At 48.5% G+C, this 18,362-nt stretch overlaps 1 protein-coding gene across 6 annotated transcripts in view; it reads right to left on the reverse strand.

Annotated features, from left to right (window-relative positions):
• Positions 1 to 18,362, reverse strand: part of BRPF3 (bromodomain and PHD finger containing 3) — a 31,522-nt gene that overhangs the window by 11,251 nt on the left and 1,909 nt on the right. For 3 of the 6 annotated variants that reach the window (XR_014575562.1, XR_014575563.1, XM_083812288.1), the window contains exons 1-10: positions 17,515 to 17,844; positions 13,443 to 14,845; positions 12,327 to 12,483; positions 10,588 to 10,719; positions 8,409 to 8,537; positions 7,718 to 8,030; positions 6,185 to 6,451; positions 5,539 to 6,015; positions 3,068 to 3,161; positions 216 to 313 (exon numbers count right to left, since the gene is read on the reverse strand). Coding sequence is in view for 4 of the 6 variants with exons in the window: in XM_083812288.1 (XP_083668414.1) it covers positions 216 to 313; positions 3,068 to 3,161; positions 5,539 to 6,015; positions 6,185 to 6,451; positions 7,718 to 8,030; positions 8,409 to 8,537; positions 10,588 to 10,719; positions 12,327 to 12,483; positions 13,443 to 14,845; positions 17,515 to 17,691 (3,247 nt within the window). In the remaining 2 variants the exon portion in view is untranslated. Of the gene's footprint in view, positions 1 to 215; positions 314 to 3,067; positions 3,162 to 5,538; positions 6,016 to 6,184; positions 6,452 to 7,717; positions 8,031 to 8,408; positions 8,538 to 10,587; positions 10,720 to 12,326; positions 12,484 to 13,442; positions 14,846 to 15,772; positions 17,477 to 17,514; positions 17,845 to 18,362 lie in introns of those variants that run through there. The other 3 variants (XM_083812290.1, XM_083812291.1, XM_083812289.1) reach the window with 2 other exon arrangements.

The following is an 18,362-nucleotide window of genomic DNA, read 5'->3' on the forward strand; positions in this document are numbered from 1 at the left end:
AACCTTTTATGCAACAGCATAAATTGGTAAAAAGCAGGGTGGTAACACGCAGGCAGGTTAGCATCCTGACCGTGCCATCTGCGTGCTTCCTGGGGCTGGTTCCCAACACGCCCTGAGACCTGCTCCCCCTGCTTCACGTGGGGTCTCAGCCCTGTCGTGCTGCGGGGCAGGAGCGAGGTGTTCCCCAAAGCAGAGTCCCTGTGAGCCGCTCTCACCTGAGCTGCTGTAATCAGAGTCTCCGTTCACACCGTCCAAGAAGGGCACCCGAGAAAGAGCTGGCTTCCCTCGACTTCGCTTGGGAGGCATCAAACCACTGTTGGAACAAAAAGGAAAAGCAGAGCATTAGGAAAAAACAGATTACCCTTGAACACACAGCCAAATAAATGGATTCCCGTTTAAAATAGTGGAAAATCACTGCACTGGTGCATCCCTGATGTGAAAAGAACACCGAATACTTGAGCAAAACGTCTCTTCTGGTGCAGCAATGCTGGACGTTATCCCAGCTTTTCCATGACTGATGAGGGGGGCCTCATACAAACCTCACTATTAACGTGAGGAAGAAACCCAGCACGGACTTCATGCTGGAGAGGTGATGCCGTGATGTTTGGCACTCACGTGGGCTCACCCGGTTGTGTGCAGACTTCAGAGAGGACAGAGCAGCCCTCTGGTACGATGCCAATCTATCAGCAACCGAACTCTATTAGCCCAAGTTCTGAACATCCTTTTACCTCCCTACTACACACATTTCAGAAAGCAGACCATCTCCATCTTAGGCAATCGTATTTTTTTCACTTCTCGTAATTATTTTTTACAATTCTCTAATAACCACCCCATTCTGAGTGTATTTGGTGCTCAAAAAGAAAGAGTGGAGAAAAAGCAGTAAACAGAGCTGCTCCTAAATAGAATAATTGTACAAGTTCTCCATGAGACATCAGCTTGTTTTTAATTCCTTGTTTTGTGGGTGTCACATAGCTCTAATGTAATTTTTGCTATGTGAATTGCTTGCAATTATTATAATAAGCACTTACATCGCACTTTTCATCTTCAAAGTACTTTGCAAACATCAACTAACAAGCCCCCATGCTCCCCTGTGAATTCAGTTTTGTCTCTCTCACTTCCAGATGGGGAAACTGAGGTAAATATAGTAGGGCCATGAGACTGAGACACGGTCTGAAAGCAAGTTTCTGGCTCCTTGTCCTGTTCTGAGTTCATCCTCACCCCGTGAAGGATTTCTGCATGACTCAAGGGCTCCCATTTAAATGACATTACAACCCTGCATGAATCCAGCTCTCCGCTTGTTGTTCCCATCGATGCATCTTCTCGACTTACAGTATTTTACTGCAACAGTTTCTTGTGAGACCTGCATGGGGATCGTGGCAATATCCGACTTACAGAAGAGGCAGTGATGATCAAGCTGTAGATTTGGGTACAAAACCCAGAGAAAAGGGGAGAGAGGAGGAGGTGGGTGGATGTCAGCTCAGAGAAGCGTCGGAGGCCCTTTGCCTCCAAGGGGCTCAGCATCTGCTAAGGGAGGTAACTCACCGGGGCGCTGCCTGCTCCCCTGGGGCTGCCCAGCCCCTGGCAGTGGACGTGGGATCGCTCTGCCACCACTTCCTGCCCTCGCGGAGAGCTCATTCCCTCCAAACCCAGGCCTGGCCTCTTTCCACAGGCACAGGCACCACGAGGCCCTCGAGCAACACCAGGAAAGGAGACAAAAACACAGCTCTGCATACCTGTAGGACACTGCTCGCACCGCCTGCTGCCTCGGGCCTTTCCAAGTACTAGCCGAACCATTTGAAGGAATTAAGGCACATAATGGCTTATCTTTCCGTCCAAACCATGTTTTAAACAAAGCTGTTCATGAGTTAAAAGGCCAACTAACAAAATGCCAGCTCCTCTTGTTTGCTGCTCCACCATGCACACATTCGTTTTTTCCAAAAGTTCTGGATGAAGAACACAGGGATCCCCCCAAAGTTTGCTCCAGGGTTAAAATGTCAATTTCAACCCCAAACCAGCTGTGCTGTAGCCAAATTTTAAGCCTCTGAAAACCGATTTATGATGGAGACACTAACCAAACCTTAGCTATACAAGTTATACACCTCTTTTGACAGCTAACATTTAGGATCACTCTGCAAAGCAGAGTGAAGTTTTCATTCCAAAAATGCTCCTGGGACTCAACCCTGCTGCAGAATAATTTGTTACACAGCAAAGTGTAGTCTCAGTCCTAACTATGGGTGTGCACGGGGAATTTTACAATCTCAAGCGCCCAGCTACCACTGCACTGGGGTTTTACAGGACTAACTGAGCACACGCACTGGAAGGACGCACAAAGTGACTGAACGTACTTCCCTACTGACAGGCCATCACCCTCAGGACCATCAAAGACAAGCAGAGGGCAATGACCTGTTTAAGGCACTGAAAATATTACCCACATCAACCCTAGTTGCCCCTGTAGCCTGCACTCACAGCACACGCTGCACACGATTTTGGCACAACGCTGTTATGACACGGATTTCACTGTGCAGTGAAAGGGTTGTGAAGCGTAAAGTCAGCGTGAGGAGGGATGGACAGGGAGATAAGCCCGGAAAATGGGTATGGCACCATGGTACCTGCTGCATCTGACCAAAATACAGACATCTGCTTTCAGTCTGTTCGGTCCTGCCTTAAAGTTCTGCTTTTAAACTTCTGGAAGGAAGAAAGCAGCCGTTCAGTAGGTGGCAGAAGTTCAGTTTTGCCTGTGGTGCTGGGCTGGCCATTTGGGATCAAAGGGTTTTCTGGCCTTGGCTCTCAAGAACCGCAGGAAGATATGCATCAGCAAAGAGGACGCCTACGTACTGAGAAACAGGAGTGTAACAGATGCCCATTTGCTTGAAAAATCAAGCAGTGCTCTGGGACCTAGAGCTTAAGATGACAGGACGGAGCCTGAGAAGCTTTTTTCTTTAGGTTCAACACAAAAAATAACTAACTATTTGGGCTGGGTTTTAAACAAAGAAGTTGAAAGACAAACTCAGGCCAATAAATCCAGAGAGGAGATATTCTGGGGGAGCAGCTTAGCCCAGGGTCTTACCTGCAGGCTTCAAGCACCAGCCCGCCGCCCGGGCCTGAGCCACACTCGGAGTCGGAGCCGTTTTCTGCGTGCTTCGCAAAGCCGTTGGTCACTCCTGCCAGGAGACAAATGGGAATCAGCCCCAAGAAACAGCAACGACACACAGAAACGCTGCCAGAACTCGAGTAGGGTCCCTGCCTGCTGACCTGGAAAGGCAGGAGCAGTCACAAAGATGCTGAGTGCTTCAACAGGAGAGGGAAATTCTGAGTTGCCCAGGTTCAGCTGGAACCCGAAGGTGACCAGTGAGAGGTATTTCTGCTCCCCACACGTGGGAAATTGGGCTGCCTGAAGAAGCAGCGAGTGCTGGAGGAGTGCCTGGGGATGGTACAGGAGAGCTCCACGCAGCACGCAGCTCACCGGGCAAGGCCAGACACAGGCTGGAAAGTGAGGCCCTTGCTCATCTGGCTTCAGGTGCATTTGGAAAAGACGTGGAAGCCTCACACTGACTTATCCCTGCCTCACCCCAGGCCTGGCTCCCAGGCTGGTCCCATGCAGCAGGCACAGGAACCCGTCACTTGTTTGGTTACAGCTTCCGTGCTGAGAACAAAACTTCTCTAGGAAAAATTGTTTGCTTCTATATCTGAAAATGAGATTTTCCAACAGGCAGAGCAGACACCGAGGAAGCAAATTCCCCCTGGGTAGGAGCCCCCCCTCTTCCTCTCAGGCCAGTACAAATGTCACTGCAGTGGAATATCTCAATTCCTTGCCCCAGGCACTGACTGCACTGGAAATCTTACCTTTGCTGCCAGGTTTCCTGCTCCGTGCACCAGAGGGATACCTACAGAGGCAGCTGGCTTCACCTCTGGGCTTAGACAAGAACCAAATCTCCCAGGGGTGCAGAAGGAAATACCCCCAAGACCAAGCACCAACCCAACACTGCCCCAGGAAAAGCAGAGCAGGCACAAGCAGGCAGACAACCATTGCCTTTACCCATCCTAAACACAGCACAGGGGTCCAACAGTCCCCAGGTTTCCTGCGGGCTCCCCAGAAGTCCCTGAGCCACACAAAGGGCAAAATCTTGTCAAGGCCACTATTATTTTTCCAGCTTTAACACTGCAGCTGCCACAGGGAGTGTATTTTTGGGCAACACCTTGGTCTGACAACCCCGATCACGCTGACCTGCCTCTGTGGTAACAGTGACCTGGCATACCAGACACTCCCTCCAGTTAGGAGGAAACAATTGTGTTTGAAATAGTCAAAGGCACTGAATCACCAAAGCAGTGCTGCGATTCAGGAAAAAAAACACACCAGTGCTTCTTCAGCAGAGGAAAAATATGACTGCCTAGTTATCACTGATTTTCCAGCACCCTTCCTGTATTTTTCCTTTTTTAATTTCAACTTCTCATTCAGAGCTTTATCCACTGTGGGTAACTCCTCTCTGCTTTAATTACTGGCACACAATGACAGTGTGTCCCTCAACTAGCAGCCTCTCTTTGGAGAAGATATTCACGTTTCCTTTAACCTGTCCTGGTAAGTCAACCCCAATGTGCAATTGCTTTCCTCCCACTCTCTATTTGCGAACAACCTTCGACAGCCAAGTAACTTTAAGATGGTATTTGAGGTATGGGCTGTCAAGCCTTACACATGGGAGCTGTCCCACGATGGCTGTTAACACAGAATTGGAAAGAAATCACATTGCTGTCACTCAGATGTTCCTTTTCACCTTGAATCTTTCTAAATTTGATCTCAGCTGCTTATTCTTGTTTACAGGTCTCCTTCGAAAAGGAACCTGTTTGGTCTTCTCACTAATTTTATCTGAGTCTCAGAACTGAGAGTACAGCTTGGTTTAAAAGCAGTGTTTACCATCTCATCTTACACAAGTGTTGTGTTACCGATCCACTGCACACTTCCAAACAAACACATCACTTCTGCAGAAGGAAACCCTCGCTCCTCAGCTCAGAGTAGAACTCGACGCAAAGTTTCCCATGAGGACAGGAATGCCAACACTTCTCAACCCTTACTACAGACCCTGGAATCTCCAGCCAGGCCATTCAACATCTTTGCAAGCAGCTGGGCATGGTGGCTTGCTCTACAAAAAATGGCAAACTCCTTCTCTCAGCAGCCCTGCAGACTGGTGAAAGGAAGAATTACTTGTAACCCAATTTGGGTTTCATCTTGTTAGCTTTAAATGTCTAAAACGGAGCTGTCTAGAGCTGAACTAAGTTACCACAAACTCCAGGATAGTCAGGGGAGAAAAGAGGTGCAACTCATCGTGGACATGTCTTGTCTGCCCCGTTTTAGGAACCTGCAGAAGAGGTGAGGCTTTCCTTAGGCACCTCTGGCTCTGGCGACTGTGTCTTCCAAGCACAAAGTGAGTTTCAGGCGAGCAGTTCACATGCAAACACATATACCTGGCCTCGGCACTCCCACTCTCCCAGCCCTACCTAGCAGTTTCCAGGTGTACAAAAGGAAGAGAACTCCCCAGGAATCACCTCTCTGTCCTGCCTGCCTGGGCGACTTCTCTCCATCGCTCTCGCTGTAACTCCTGCTCTGCGGCCGTTTCCGGGCTTGTCGCTCCCTGTCGCTCTGCCCGTGGTCCTCCCCGTTCTCCAGGGAGCAGTCCAAGCCCCTCTGCAGCTTCACCCCATTCTTAGCTTTTTTAAAAAGGACAGATGTCCGTCGGCCCACGCCACTGAAGGGGGGGCTGGTGGGGGTGTCTGCAGGCGGCAAGGCGAGTCCGTTCAGGCCGTTGTCACTCAGCAGGCGCTGGAAGGCTTGGCTCTCCCGCTGCAGCGCCTTCTTGTCGAAGAACTCCCTGTCCGACATCACCTTCTTCTGCAGCTGGTTCAGGGACTTGCTTTCATTGATGGGTTTGAGCGTCGGAGGGTCCTGTAGAGACTCCAGCTCCGAGAAGGAGGGTGCGGGTCCTGTGGGCTCCAGGGTGGGAGGGTGTGGGGGCTTGGCATCATCTGATAAAGGAACAAAGAATCTGCTTGAACATTTTAGAAAGAGTTATTCTCAAAACTACCCAGGGTCACTCCTGTCTTCCACTAAAGCCACAGACAGGAGGAACAGCAGGCGCTGGCTCTCAACATGCACTAGGAAAGTTAGAAGTAAAATCCTGTTGCAACCTCTCACCTTTCTCCCCTTCCTCATCCTCTTCCTTCAACGTTTTATCCAGCCCCTCTTCCCATGGCACAGGCTCCCCGTTGGGCATGGTCTTGTTCTGCTGTTGGGCCAACTTCTGCCGAATGGAGTTGATTTCCCGTCTCAGGAGCCGGATGCGTCGCGTCCGGGCACCACTGGACCGCATGGGGCTCACCATGTCCAGCTTCTCCAGCAGCTCCTTCAGCTGGGCCTCCAAGGAGAGGTGAGCCCGGTTCTCTGGCAGGAGGATGTTATCCACTGCAGCAAAAGAAATTGTAACAGTGAAGGGAAGGAGCAAGGCTTTTCAGAGAAGGGAATTCCACTGCTGCTATTTGGGACCAAAGCCATGCCTCATTACCATCGATGCTATTTATGAACCAGTTGCTTTAGTTTGGGGATTTACAAATTATTAGCCCTGGAGCTCGGACTTCCTTCCACTGGGTAAAGAGCAGCTGATTTAACTTGCACTGCCCTCCAGTTCCCATTACTGTCCCAGGGATGGCAGTGGAAGAACACGTGTCTGCACCCTACACAAGACAGTCCAGGTCCTTCACGGGCCTGCTGAAGTGCCAGCAACTGCTGGAGCAGGGCAGACAGCTGAGGGCTGCCCTATCATACCCTAACACGAATTTCGTAACAGACTATCTGTATTTAAGAGGGTTGAAACATTTAGGAAATGAATCACAGACTGCAAGCTCCAAGTGCTGGATGGCAGCCGTGTTCTGCACTAAGTTTAGCAAAGCAATTGTACACCATCGCCAACCGGTGCTTGGGATCTGCCTCTTGAGATGTTGATCTTGGCTGTGGGCATGGCTGGGGTCACGTCGTGAATGGAAAGTCTCACCTAGAAGGATTGCTTGGGTCCCAGTACCGTAATGCCACATCATCTCCTCCCAGCCCTTAGGGCTCCGTCTAATCTAGCTGGCCTATACTTTGCCCATTTGTTGCCTACCCTGGAAGGCTTTGCACCTCCTGCGCAATCCTCAAACAGGGGTGAAACCACGTTAGTTTTCTCATTCAGTTCTCCCTCGTTATTTGTCACATTTGCAACCAAGAGAATCACAGAAACTGAGAAGGAAAATAGTCTCAACCCCTGAACAATACAGAGTTGGCTCTGTAACAAGCCACAAGCATATAATGATTATTGCTTTGATTTACAATGAAATATGTGATCTTTCCTTAGAGCAAAAATCCTAGATGCACCTTTGCATTCTTCTTTAAAATACCAATTTATGATACACCCACGGCACAAATCAAATAACATAGGCAGGTACAAAGTTCTGAGGCAGATATGCACTAAAAGAGCTGGAACTAAGTTGCACTTAGCTTCGAGAGCTCAGCTCACCTGAAAACCTGCTCTTTGAGGCTATGAAGGAGTTAGATATATGCTCAGGTAAATACATGGATAGGAAACATTTTTTATGTTGTATGATGGCTATGATTTTCACACAGGCTGTGTGACATGCTCAGAACAAAGTACATGGTTATGATCTATCCAGAAAGTAAAAGTTAATCAACACTCACCATCCTCCCAAGAAAAGCGGTAAAAGTCCTCAGTTTTGGGTGACTCGGGCAGGTGAATCCCCACATCAGTGTCAAAGCCGATGTTTTCAGCCTGCCGCCGTGCATGACGCAATATCGCTCCTCCGAGGTCTCTGAGCCGGACAGCTGCTCGGTGGAAAATCGTGTCTTTAGCATTATACCTCATGCAGTTGGTAACTATAAGGTTAAAGTCTTCCTCAAACTCATCCAATGTTCGGTACAGGTGGGACTCCAGCTTCCGCCTCATGGTGGAAAAATCCATTGGGTTGGAAATGAATTCCAGGTAATCTGGAACCTAAACATATAAAACCTGTACAATTACAAAAACCATTTACTAGCCAACTAGAGCGCATCCATCATAAGCACTCTGAACGCCCTTTCCACCTGCAAGGGGCAGTGCCAGCAGTTTATTTGTGTGTCACCCAGTCAAGGCAGACACATCCTGTCTCCGCAAAACATTACTTGTCTGAGATGCGCTGAAGCTTCCAGAAAACAATACCCTGTTTTGGCCTGGAAGGATCCCCACACTGTGAGTCCTCTTTGAGATATTCTTCACTCCACCAGCAGCTTGGGACAAGGTGGTTTGTGCTGCCCGGGTTACGACAGCACACGAGCTTCTGCCCAGCAACACCTCATCTCCAACCCGTTAGACACCCCTAGGAAAGGGACTTGCCTCGTTTAGGTTAACAGGCTCTGCGAAGATCTGGGCAGCATCCTTCTCCTGCAGCAGGTCCAGCGTTGTGCGCAGAAGGACATTGAAAGGCGTCAGCTGTAGCTCCATAGCAGCCTGCTGAACCTTGACCTGAGAACGGGAAAACGGCGATGAGCACGGTTATCGAGGACAGGATATGCAGATAGTGTCTCCCTCTTGTTTCTCCTGAATCATCAACCCAGCCGCACCCAGTGGTGGAAACCTCAGGTCATCATGCCACTGGCCTGGTAGACTCACTGCTGAAGAATTTCTGGCAAACAGTTTGTTTTTTCCACGTGCACGATGCATATTAGCAGACAGCACTTTGCAGAGCCTAATTTCAGAGTCCAGACTTTTTGCATGGGGAACTCCTTTTCATCCCATCTCATAAAGCCAAACAAGAGGAAACCCCATAAAATTGAAAGAGAATAGAACTAAAAATGAAAACAGGAAGAAGTTTTTCATGCCTGGTAAATTATCCTATAGAACTTCCTGCCTCGAGATATTATGCCAATTAGCAACGTTACAAAAAAGTTAAGAGTATGTAGGCGCTTACACGAACAACAACACTCATAATTAGACGAGTGAGCATAAACAAAGTTCAAGATATAAGCTCTCACACTTCAAGGCAGAAACCACACCACAATAATGGTTAGAAGTACGCGAGTTTCCTAGCACAGTTTCTTACTCCATTCTTTATGGAGTCCCTAATGCTGTCCTGATTTCAAGCAAACAAGTTGTAGCACCAGTTTGATCTCTTACACTGAAACTCTATTCAAAGGAGACTGGGAAAGGATAGAGGTATTTATTTCTCCTTTAACGTTTTAATTTCTTTGATCTTGTAATCCATCATTATGTCATTAAATCAACCACTTCAATAGGAAAGGAAAGCAAGACTGTTTACACAGAGCAAACTGTATTTGATGTGCTCAGCAACAAGACAGCATCAATAAAAGAATGAATGAAGGCAGATAAAACGACCTTTAAATCGACAGCATGACCACACTCTTCCCCCAAAACAGGAAAGAACCTGAACAAAGTCAGAACTCTGGAACATCCCCGCCACTCACCTAAAGGCTGGGCTGGGCTGGAGCTCCAACCAGATACACTTTTCTGTGATACCATATCCATTTCTAAAGCACGCTGGAGTTTCAAAAAGCTTTTATGGATTTATCCAACTGAGATATGGATACACCGAGATATCAAAAGCAAACAGATACAAAGCTCAAGTGATTTTTTTTTAATCCTCCTACCTAAAATATGTCCACACAGCAAGCAGGACTGAGCCACTGCCATAAATCAGAGATATCACAGCAGATGAACCAGTGCTGGCATCAAGAGGCCTCCAGAAAAGCCATGGGCAGTTTCTGGACATGAAAAAAACAGCTTGCAGAGGGGCCATGATCACAGAGGATGCTGCTTTCCCTCTGCCTGGCTCCCTGCAGTGCCTAGCAGCAGGGAGAGCACCCAGGCAATGCCTGAGGGCATGCATTCAGGCTCTTATGTGCAGGCTGAGTCTTTCATGAAGCTGTCCTTGAAGATACTTGTGCCAGAGAGCACAGCTGTGGCTGCACCATCCGACCAGGTGTGACAAGGGTGTGACACCCTCAACAGGCAGAGCTGGCAAGCAGAGGAGGTAACTTTAACCAGTGCAACTGTACACAGGTCAAAGAGGGAACTGGAAAATTTAGAAAATGGTCTCCACCTTAAAACTGCTTCTTCTCAAAAAGGATACTTAGAGGGCAAAACATGGGAATTTTTAGATATAGAAATGATGAGCAGAATTGTGATTTAGGCCTTTTTCTGGAGAGGGTGTTACCAAAATCCTGAAATAAACATTAAAGGAGATCCAATTTCTACTCTGCAGAACACCTAGGCCATGCCCAGGACAGAAAAAGGAGGGGTGTTGGAGGTCATGAATACAATTCACTGTTAGTGTGTTAGCAAACACATTTCCCCAGCATTCTGCAGCCCAGCACTGGTCCTGGGGCAGAAGCTGTTACTGACATAGATGCTGAGCAAGAGATGGCGGCCCTACACATCCCCAAGTCAGACTCTATGAAAAGAGGAAAAAGCTCAAAAAAAAAAATGCCATGCTCCTCTGCCTTCTGCAACACAGGGTGCTTGCACGGGACTGAAGCAGCTGCCTGACAGTACCTACCTGCTCCCGTTTGAGCTTTTCCCTCTTACGGATGAGCTCGATGAGCAGCCGTGCCCGCTCCAAGTCATGCCGCAGTTTTTGCCAGTACTTCAGCTCTTCCTTCACTGCGCTGGTCTTCTCATCCTGCTCCTTCTGTAACACATAACAGCGGGGCGAGATGAAAACCACAACTGGCTTCCTCTGTTTTCTCCTCTTTTCTAGGTGTCCCCCATGCACTGCTCTAATAGCCTGACTCTTCTCTCCTTGTCTCTTGTTCAGATTATGTCGCCTCCTCCCTGCAGTGTTTAGCTGTCTAACAAACGTAACATCAGCCTTTCTGGATTTTGCATTATCTGTGAAGTTAGGCCTAAAGCATACCGTAGCTACACTCTAGGAAAACACTTAAGTGCTTGCTCACTTCTGCTCTCCGTGCCTTTATATCAAAGTTCATTACAGAGGCTGGAAATTCTTTTTGTTGGCTGCTGTGCATTGAAGAGGCAGCCCAAAGGGTTTACGGTACAAAGGCAAGGCGAGCAAAAGCATTGGAGAAAAAAGCTATTATTATCCTCTTTGTAACCAATAGGAAATTGAGCCACAGAGAGATTCGCCAAAACACAAAGGGACAGCCAACGCGGGGAGATGAGCTCACACCTTCCAAGGCACAGTTCAGTGGTTTCACAATGCAATCATCCTTCCTCTCCTAAATCTGCAGCTTTTCACATGGTTTTGAGGATACAGCTGAGGTGCACATACTTTTGCCTCACTGCCAAGGGAAGGATGATAAATGTTTTGCATGATCATAATGGCTTGTATTCGTAGAACATTTGTCTTTAAGAACTTACTTATGGCAAATTGTTAACTTAATACAGCAAGGAAATGCTGAGTTTCCCCAAGCTCCAGGCTGATGAGTGGGAAATATTTGTTTTATTATTCATCCAGAGCAGTCTTGATGCAAACTGAAAGCCTATAAATTCCTCCAACTACAGTAAAACTAAACGTGCACAACACGCACAATAGCTACTAACTGGCTGTGTCACAGGGTAGAGTCTTACTACTTCATTACTTCACCAACTACTTCTTGTGCCACACACAGAGCTGTTTAACAGCATCACGTCACTCTGGATGCCAGCTCAGAGGAGGAAGCAAAGAGGTCCAGAGCTGATGATTATGTGTAAACTTCCATGTGAATGTCCATGGGAGGGTCAGAAATTCAAGCTGCAGGAAGAATGATCCAAACTGGAATTTAGCCAGGACTCTGGAGCTAACACCCATTTTCCTGAGGAGAGGATCTTTAATCACGAGAGAGGAACGTGGTTCTCTGACTCATCTGAGAGATGAGGCTACCGAGGGCCCGTCACACCTCTGCACAATCCCAGGTCTCCTGACTCAGGTGGAAAACTCTCACCTGCTGGCTCATCAACACCAATTCTGGTGGCACAGGGGACATCCCACTGGTACACTAATTCAGCTATTCAGGCATGAGCATACCAAGAGAACAAAAGTAACTCAGGAAGAGCCACCGTCCTCCTCCACTTGGAGAGGGACTCTTTATAAGGCAGTGTAGTGATAGGACAAAGGCTAACGGCTTTAAACTAAAAGAGGGTAGATTCAGATCAGATATTCAGAAGAAATTATTTACTATGAGGGTGGTGAGGCATGGGAACAGGTTGCCCAGAGCTGTGGATGCCCCATGTCTGGAAATGCTCAAGGCCATGTGTGTTTGCCATCCTCCCGCGCAGGCCCAGCCCGCAGCACAGTACCTGCTCCGCGTTCCTCTGGGACTGGAGGTGCGAGTGCAGGCGCCGGATCAGGGGCACCCCATTCCTCGCTTGGCGCTTCAGCAGCCAGTAGTTGTGGAGCCTCTGCATGAACTGGTTCTTCCTCTGGAGAGAGAGGCCGCTGCAGATTTTGTTCAGCCTAAAGGGAGCAAAGAGGCATCATGGAGCCAGCTGCAAAGCAATGGTAACTCTGCAGACCCTGGTGATGCCACCAGGTTCCTGATGAGGCTTCACAGTGGGCAGCTTTGAGGCTGTGTGTTGATGCATGCTCCGATCCACATCTGCAACTGGTACAACCTGGGGCCTCTCAGCCGTGAAGATGTACGTGCTCGCTTTTCAGAGCATATCCCTGTCTCAGTAGTAGCCTGGCTGGAGGCTCTTACCAGGTACATCACCGCACAGTCAAAGTACGCAATCCCCAATTCAGCTCCAAGCAGTAACTTGGAGCTGAAAAAAACTATTTTTCAACTAAAGCTGAAAAAGCAAGAACTATTTTCAGTGCCAGAATAACTTTACTGGGGTCATTAAAGTTTTAAGTTACGACGCTGGAGTCTGGGAAACTAACTTGTCAGGAGTCCAGGAATAACATAGGACCTATTTTAACCTTTTCAAACCATTCATTAGATTATACGCGGTGCCTTATCAGCAGTCTTTCAGAGCTAATCTGTTGAAGTACTGGCGACACATCACCGCAATTCCTCAGGCACCAAATGAAAATTCAGCACTACCTAATTCTGCACGAGAGAGCTGGGAGAAAAAACACACAGCCAGACTCAAAGCTGCTTGCAACACTGACAGGTTTGACATGCGCTGTAGTAAAAGGAGGAATTAAAAAAACTGTGAAATGAGAAGTTTAAATGTTTGCCTGTTAGGGACCACCGAAGATACTGCATTACATGACAGTTTGGGATTGCTGCTTGACAAGGCAGGGAAACCAGTGTGCCGCTGACACAGGGAAGAACGCTGGTGAGGAGCACAATCTGAACCCAGTTATTGCCAGGTCCTGACTGAAGAGAGTGCTTCCAAGTTCAACAATCAGAGGGACCGAGTCCTCAAACAGACCCCGTCCAGCTCCTGCTGTCCAGCTCCAACACTCACCTGTAAGAAGGAATTTGTGCAACTGTCACCATGGGCACAGACGAACGCCCATCAGTCGCATCGCCAGGCTCCTTTTTGATCTTCTGCTTCAATTTCACTTGGTTCTTTTTCAAGGACCCTTTGGGAGGGCCAGAATTGGCTTCCTCCTCTCCCTCCTCCTTCACAGTGTCCTCGTGCCTCTCACCGGCAGCAGCTGGAGCCCCTTTTCTCACTGTCCCAGGAGGGGAATGGCTCTCACAATAAGCAGTCTTGCGCACGGTGAACGTTGTGCCGTTGATGCTGGTCTCTCTCATGGGTTCGATCTTCATGAAGAGACCGGCCCGCTGGGCACAGGTGACATGGAAGGCAGTGTAACAGTTCACCTTGTGGCACTGGATAGCAGCCCCCATGCCCTTCTGCTTGCAAATATAGCACGTGAGCTTCCACCGAGCCGGGGGAATGTTGTTTATCCCTTCGATGGGCTCCAGGAACACAGTGTTTGCAAAGCAGACCTCTGGGATCCAGATGGCACAAACCACGTGAGCCCAGCGGCCATCGCTGGTCTGCTTGAAAGCTCCACCTTTGTTCGGGCAAAGGACACAATCCACGGGGCGGGAAGGAGACTGTAGGCAGCAGCGGCAAAGCCACTGCCCCTCGGGGATGTAGGGCACGCCGTAGCACTCCTGGTGCACGGCCAGATTGCAGATATCACAGAACAGGATGACGTTGCTGTTGTGACACTCATCGTCCATGCAGACGCAGCAGAAGGCATCCTCATCGATGAGGGACTGCTGAGCCCCGTTGTTCCGGCTCTCGAGGTACGACTCCTTTTCCAGCCGGTCCACCAGCAGCTCAAAAGTGTCGGCAGAAACTGTCCCGTAACCATCATCCCTTCTCTTCTCGTTGACCATTTCTAGCCAGGCCAGATCCTCCTCATCCATGTCATACTCCACCTCTGCATCGAGGTCCTCGGGAGGTTTTTCAATGTATCGGTAGTAGGCGGCAGGGAGAGGGGCGGCATCTGGCTGGCTGAAGGAGTCCACCACACGAAAGTTGGGCTGGGGTAGGTGTAAAGATGTCCCTGGTGCATGTTTGGAGCAGGACTCCTTCTTCTTGCCTTTGGAAGGTGTTTTCTTGGATTTGGAAGGGAAAAGGGGCTGCTCGCTGTTTTCCTTGTTGCTGTTGCACTCTGTGATGTCCTGGGCAGTCAGCTCGTCCTCGGTGATGATTTTTAAGGGATCATAGATGCTGATGCGGTGAAGCCGCCCATCGATGTCTACTTCCACGATCCGCTGGGCCTGAGCATACGTCAGCGTCTCCCGAGTCGGCGAGCACTTGAGGCTGTAGGGTGAAGGAGAACGCCTCCCCTCCAAGTTCTGCCGGGACCTCCTCCGAGGCTTCCTCATTGCTGCGGCCCAGAGACCCTGCAACAAACCAGCACCAGCGTAAGACAAGCAGACAGGAGCAGTACAGATCGAAAAAGTCACACGGCATCTCAACAGAAAAACATTTCCACTGAAGACCCCAGCAATTTCAGGCTTGCTGAGGTTTCTTCACCTTCTTAGATACAAGCAAGGACTAGATCTATCAATCATTTCTCGCAATGCATATCACAGCAACGCACAGCACCCTCCAACTTTCTCTACGTGCATGCCAGGAAATGTACATACCCCCAGAGAACCAGCTGAGAAGAGCTGAAATGTGTTTTACAGCACAGCATCTAAACACTCTGACGTGCATTCAGGTCAGCAAACTGCTCAGATCCCCAGAAACTCAAACAGTACCGATTCCATCTGCTCGCACCGTTCACACACTTAGCTCACACAGGCCAAGTTCTTCTCTCTGTTCTTTTGCCCGTGACTTTTCTTTTATATCCCCAACAGCACACACAATGTGCTGGATGTTTTCCAGACCTAAACGAAAGTGCTGTTCCTGCCCTATAAAAGCAGTTCCTTTTTTTTTTTTTTTGTGTGTGTGTGTGTGGCTGAGCTCCACGTGAGAAAACCAGCAGTGCTCCCTCAGTCCTGGAGGGAGCTCACCCACATTCCCCACCTCAAGGCTGCCACTGCCACTTCTTCCTTTCCCACACTGCGGGTGCAGAAAGTGCTCTTTTTGCTCCAGTTTTGCTTTCCCTTCTCCTGCAGATGTAGCCGTTCCTTACACCACTCTGCAGACAGAACATGCTGAAATGACCCATGGCCTTCACGTTATGCAAAAAAAGGTCAGAGAAGCCTGAGAAGAACCACAGGATGAGCTGAGCAATGGGTGCTAGGTGTGCATCCCTTCTGCTCTTCGGCAGGATCTACAAAGAAGCAAAGGGGAATGAGCAGCGCGGATCCAGATGGACTTACTAGCTCTGGCTCAGCATCAGCCCCTCTGGAGCCACAATCCATGTTCAGGTACCCGAGCTGGTTCTGCATGCAGGATCCCAGGGGTACAAGCAGGAAAGCAGCAAGACACCTTCTGGACCGAGCTGTCCCGGGAGCTGTGCAATGGTATTCACACAGAGCCTTAACTAAAAGCCCACGCCAGCTCTGCCCTCGCAAATGGCTAATCGGCAACCGAGATAATTATTTGAGAGTCAGCTCCTGACGTTAAGGAGGTGCCCGGCAAGGGGGAGTGAAGCAGAAGCCCGGAGCGATGAGAAGAGCTGGGGGAGGATGGAAACACAGCGGCAGGAGCCCAGCGGTCTCAGGGCGAAGGAGGGAGGCAGCAAAGAGGGAAAGTGGAGAGGAAGCCAAGTGAGTAATGCAAGGGAGAAGGACAGCGTCAGGGATGGGAACACGAGATACGGGAAGAAACAGGCTGAGGAGGAAACAGGCCGAGGAAAGAGGGAGAGGAGGAAAATAAAAGCAAATGTAAAATCTCCCCAAGAAGATAAGCTGGCCCAGAGCTTATCTGTTGCTGCGCAGAGGCCTGAACCAGCACCTCACCCTCATTTAGAGCATTCCACTCTTGCAGCCCTTTTCTGTGGGACTTGCAGACAAGAAAAACCACTAAAAAAACAAAATTTGTGTTTAGCTGTTGCATTATTTCTACTCTGTGATGGATATAACCTCACAAAACCTCATTTGTGTGAGTCAGAGCAAGCGGCACCTCACGGGACCAGTGCCTACAAGAATTCATGAAGTTATTCCAAGAAAGGAGTAACAAATTCCAGGAGTGACACATTTCTCTCAAAAGTACTGGCTGTGTTAACCATGAGAGTAAGCCATGGTATGACACGTATGCTGAGAAACAAACAGGCTTTGGGAAAAGTTTCTAAACCCTCCTTTGCACCCAGAGAAATAAGCTGCACGTGCCAGTTTCAGTAAGCACACCCATAACGATGGAGTCTGAAAGCACAGCTTAAGCTCAGATGCAAAATATGAGAGGGCAATTTCCACCTGCAAATATAGATACCATGATTTCCAGGATTTTTGCCTTAAAACTCTACTCAGCCACTTGATCAGCAGACCGCAGAAATGCAACTGAACTTGTCCCAGACAAACTCCAATTGCTTTAGCCAGCAGGAAAAAAAGAACTTTAAACAAGGGTATAAAGGCAGCTTGATGTACGGATGAAAAACCAAGAAAACCCTGCTGACATACGGCTCTCTTAAGTGAAGAAGATATTGGAGGCAAAACGTTACATGAACAAAAAGATATTGGAGGATAAAGGAATTTGAATGACCTGACCACACTCATTATTAATACTGTGTTCAGGAAAAACAAAGCATTAGCCAATTTCTGGGAGTGCAGAGAGACGAGAGATTTAAAAAAAAAAAAAAAAAAGAAAAAAAACACAGCAAACCAAGCAATCCAAGGAAGGGTTATTTTACCTGTTGACGGAAACAACAAGGGTACTGCATTCTTGTAGCTTTAGTGAAACAATCAGTATATTGTCTGGAGAAATTACCCCAAGTGGGTTTTCTACCACAGCAACTGACTGTTACAAACCAGCCCATTTGTAAAACACACAATTACTTAACGCTACACAGAAGGATCTAAAACGGTATGGAAATTGCTGCCAGCAAGAGCTGAGTGCCTGGTCTAAGACATGCCAGCTGATTTCTAAAAGGTATCTAGATATTAGGAGAGACACAGCTACCCACCTCCAAAATGCCTTGAAAGCAGCCATGAAATGAACTCAGACACACTGCACTGAACACTGAGACCTTGTCTGCAACACAGAAACTTCTAAGAAGCAATCTAGGAATGTTTTGATCTTCTTGGCACACTTGAAAACATCTCCTAGCCGCATATAAAAATAATCCCTCTGCAAACAGCATCCGTGCACGCTGAAATGCTAAAGAGACTTGACTTCAGCAGGGTTAAACGCTATTTCGACCCACGCTGTTTCTGTCCTACCATGGACAAAGGTTGTTGATGTAAAAGCAGAAAGTTCAAAGAGTCGTCCTCTTGCTGTCGCCAGTGTGCTCAAGGCTTTCCAAAAACCTCCCATAATCCATTTCCGCTGGGTATTGCGCCAGGAACAGGGGGATAGGTTCCTAGAGAGCACAACTGAACAAACAACGTGGCTAAAACGCACAAAGCTGCCAGAGCTTAATTTAATTCTGTCCCACCAGTTTGCTCAGAAATGGCTCAATTCTCTCGAGCAGCAGTTTTCATACCTGTGGCCCAGAAATGCCTGGGGTCTAAAAAGGGAACTAACGAAAACAAGCCCCATCAGGAGACTTAAATGTACTACAGAGGGGTAGACAGCTCCACTTAAAAAATGGGAGAGATCCACATTTTATTGCAATACAGGCCCCTATTGTATATGCAGCCTGGAAAAATCCAGCACAAGTGGATCCTCTAACAGGGCTAAATGTCGCTGTGGTTTACACCCATGCAACGCTCCTCTGAGGACCAGAGGCACCCGCTCACACCTCAGCAGCCCTCAGTCTCCTTCCCAGCCCTCCCTCCTGCTGCAGCCCTTCTTTCTGGCCTCACCATGCAG

This window comes from Anser anser (genome assembly GCF_964211835.1).
Source record: "Anser anser genome assembly, chromosome: 27".
Taxonomy (NCBI): domain Eukaryota; kingdom Metazoa; phylum Chordata; class Aves; order Anseriformes; family Anatidae; genus Anser; species Anser anser.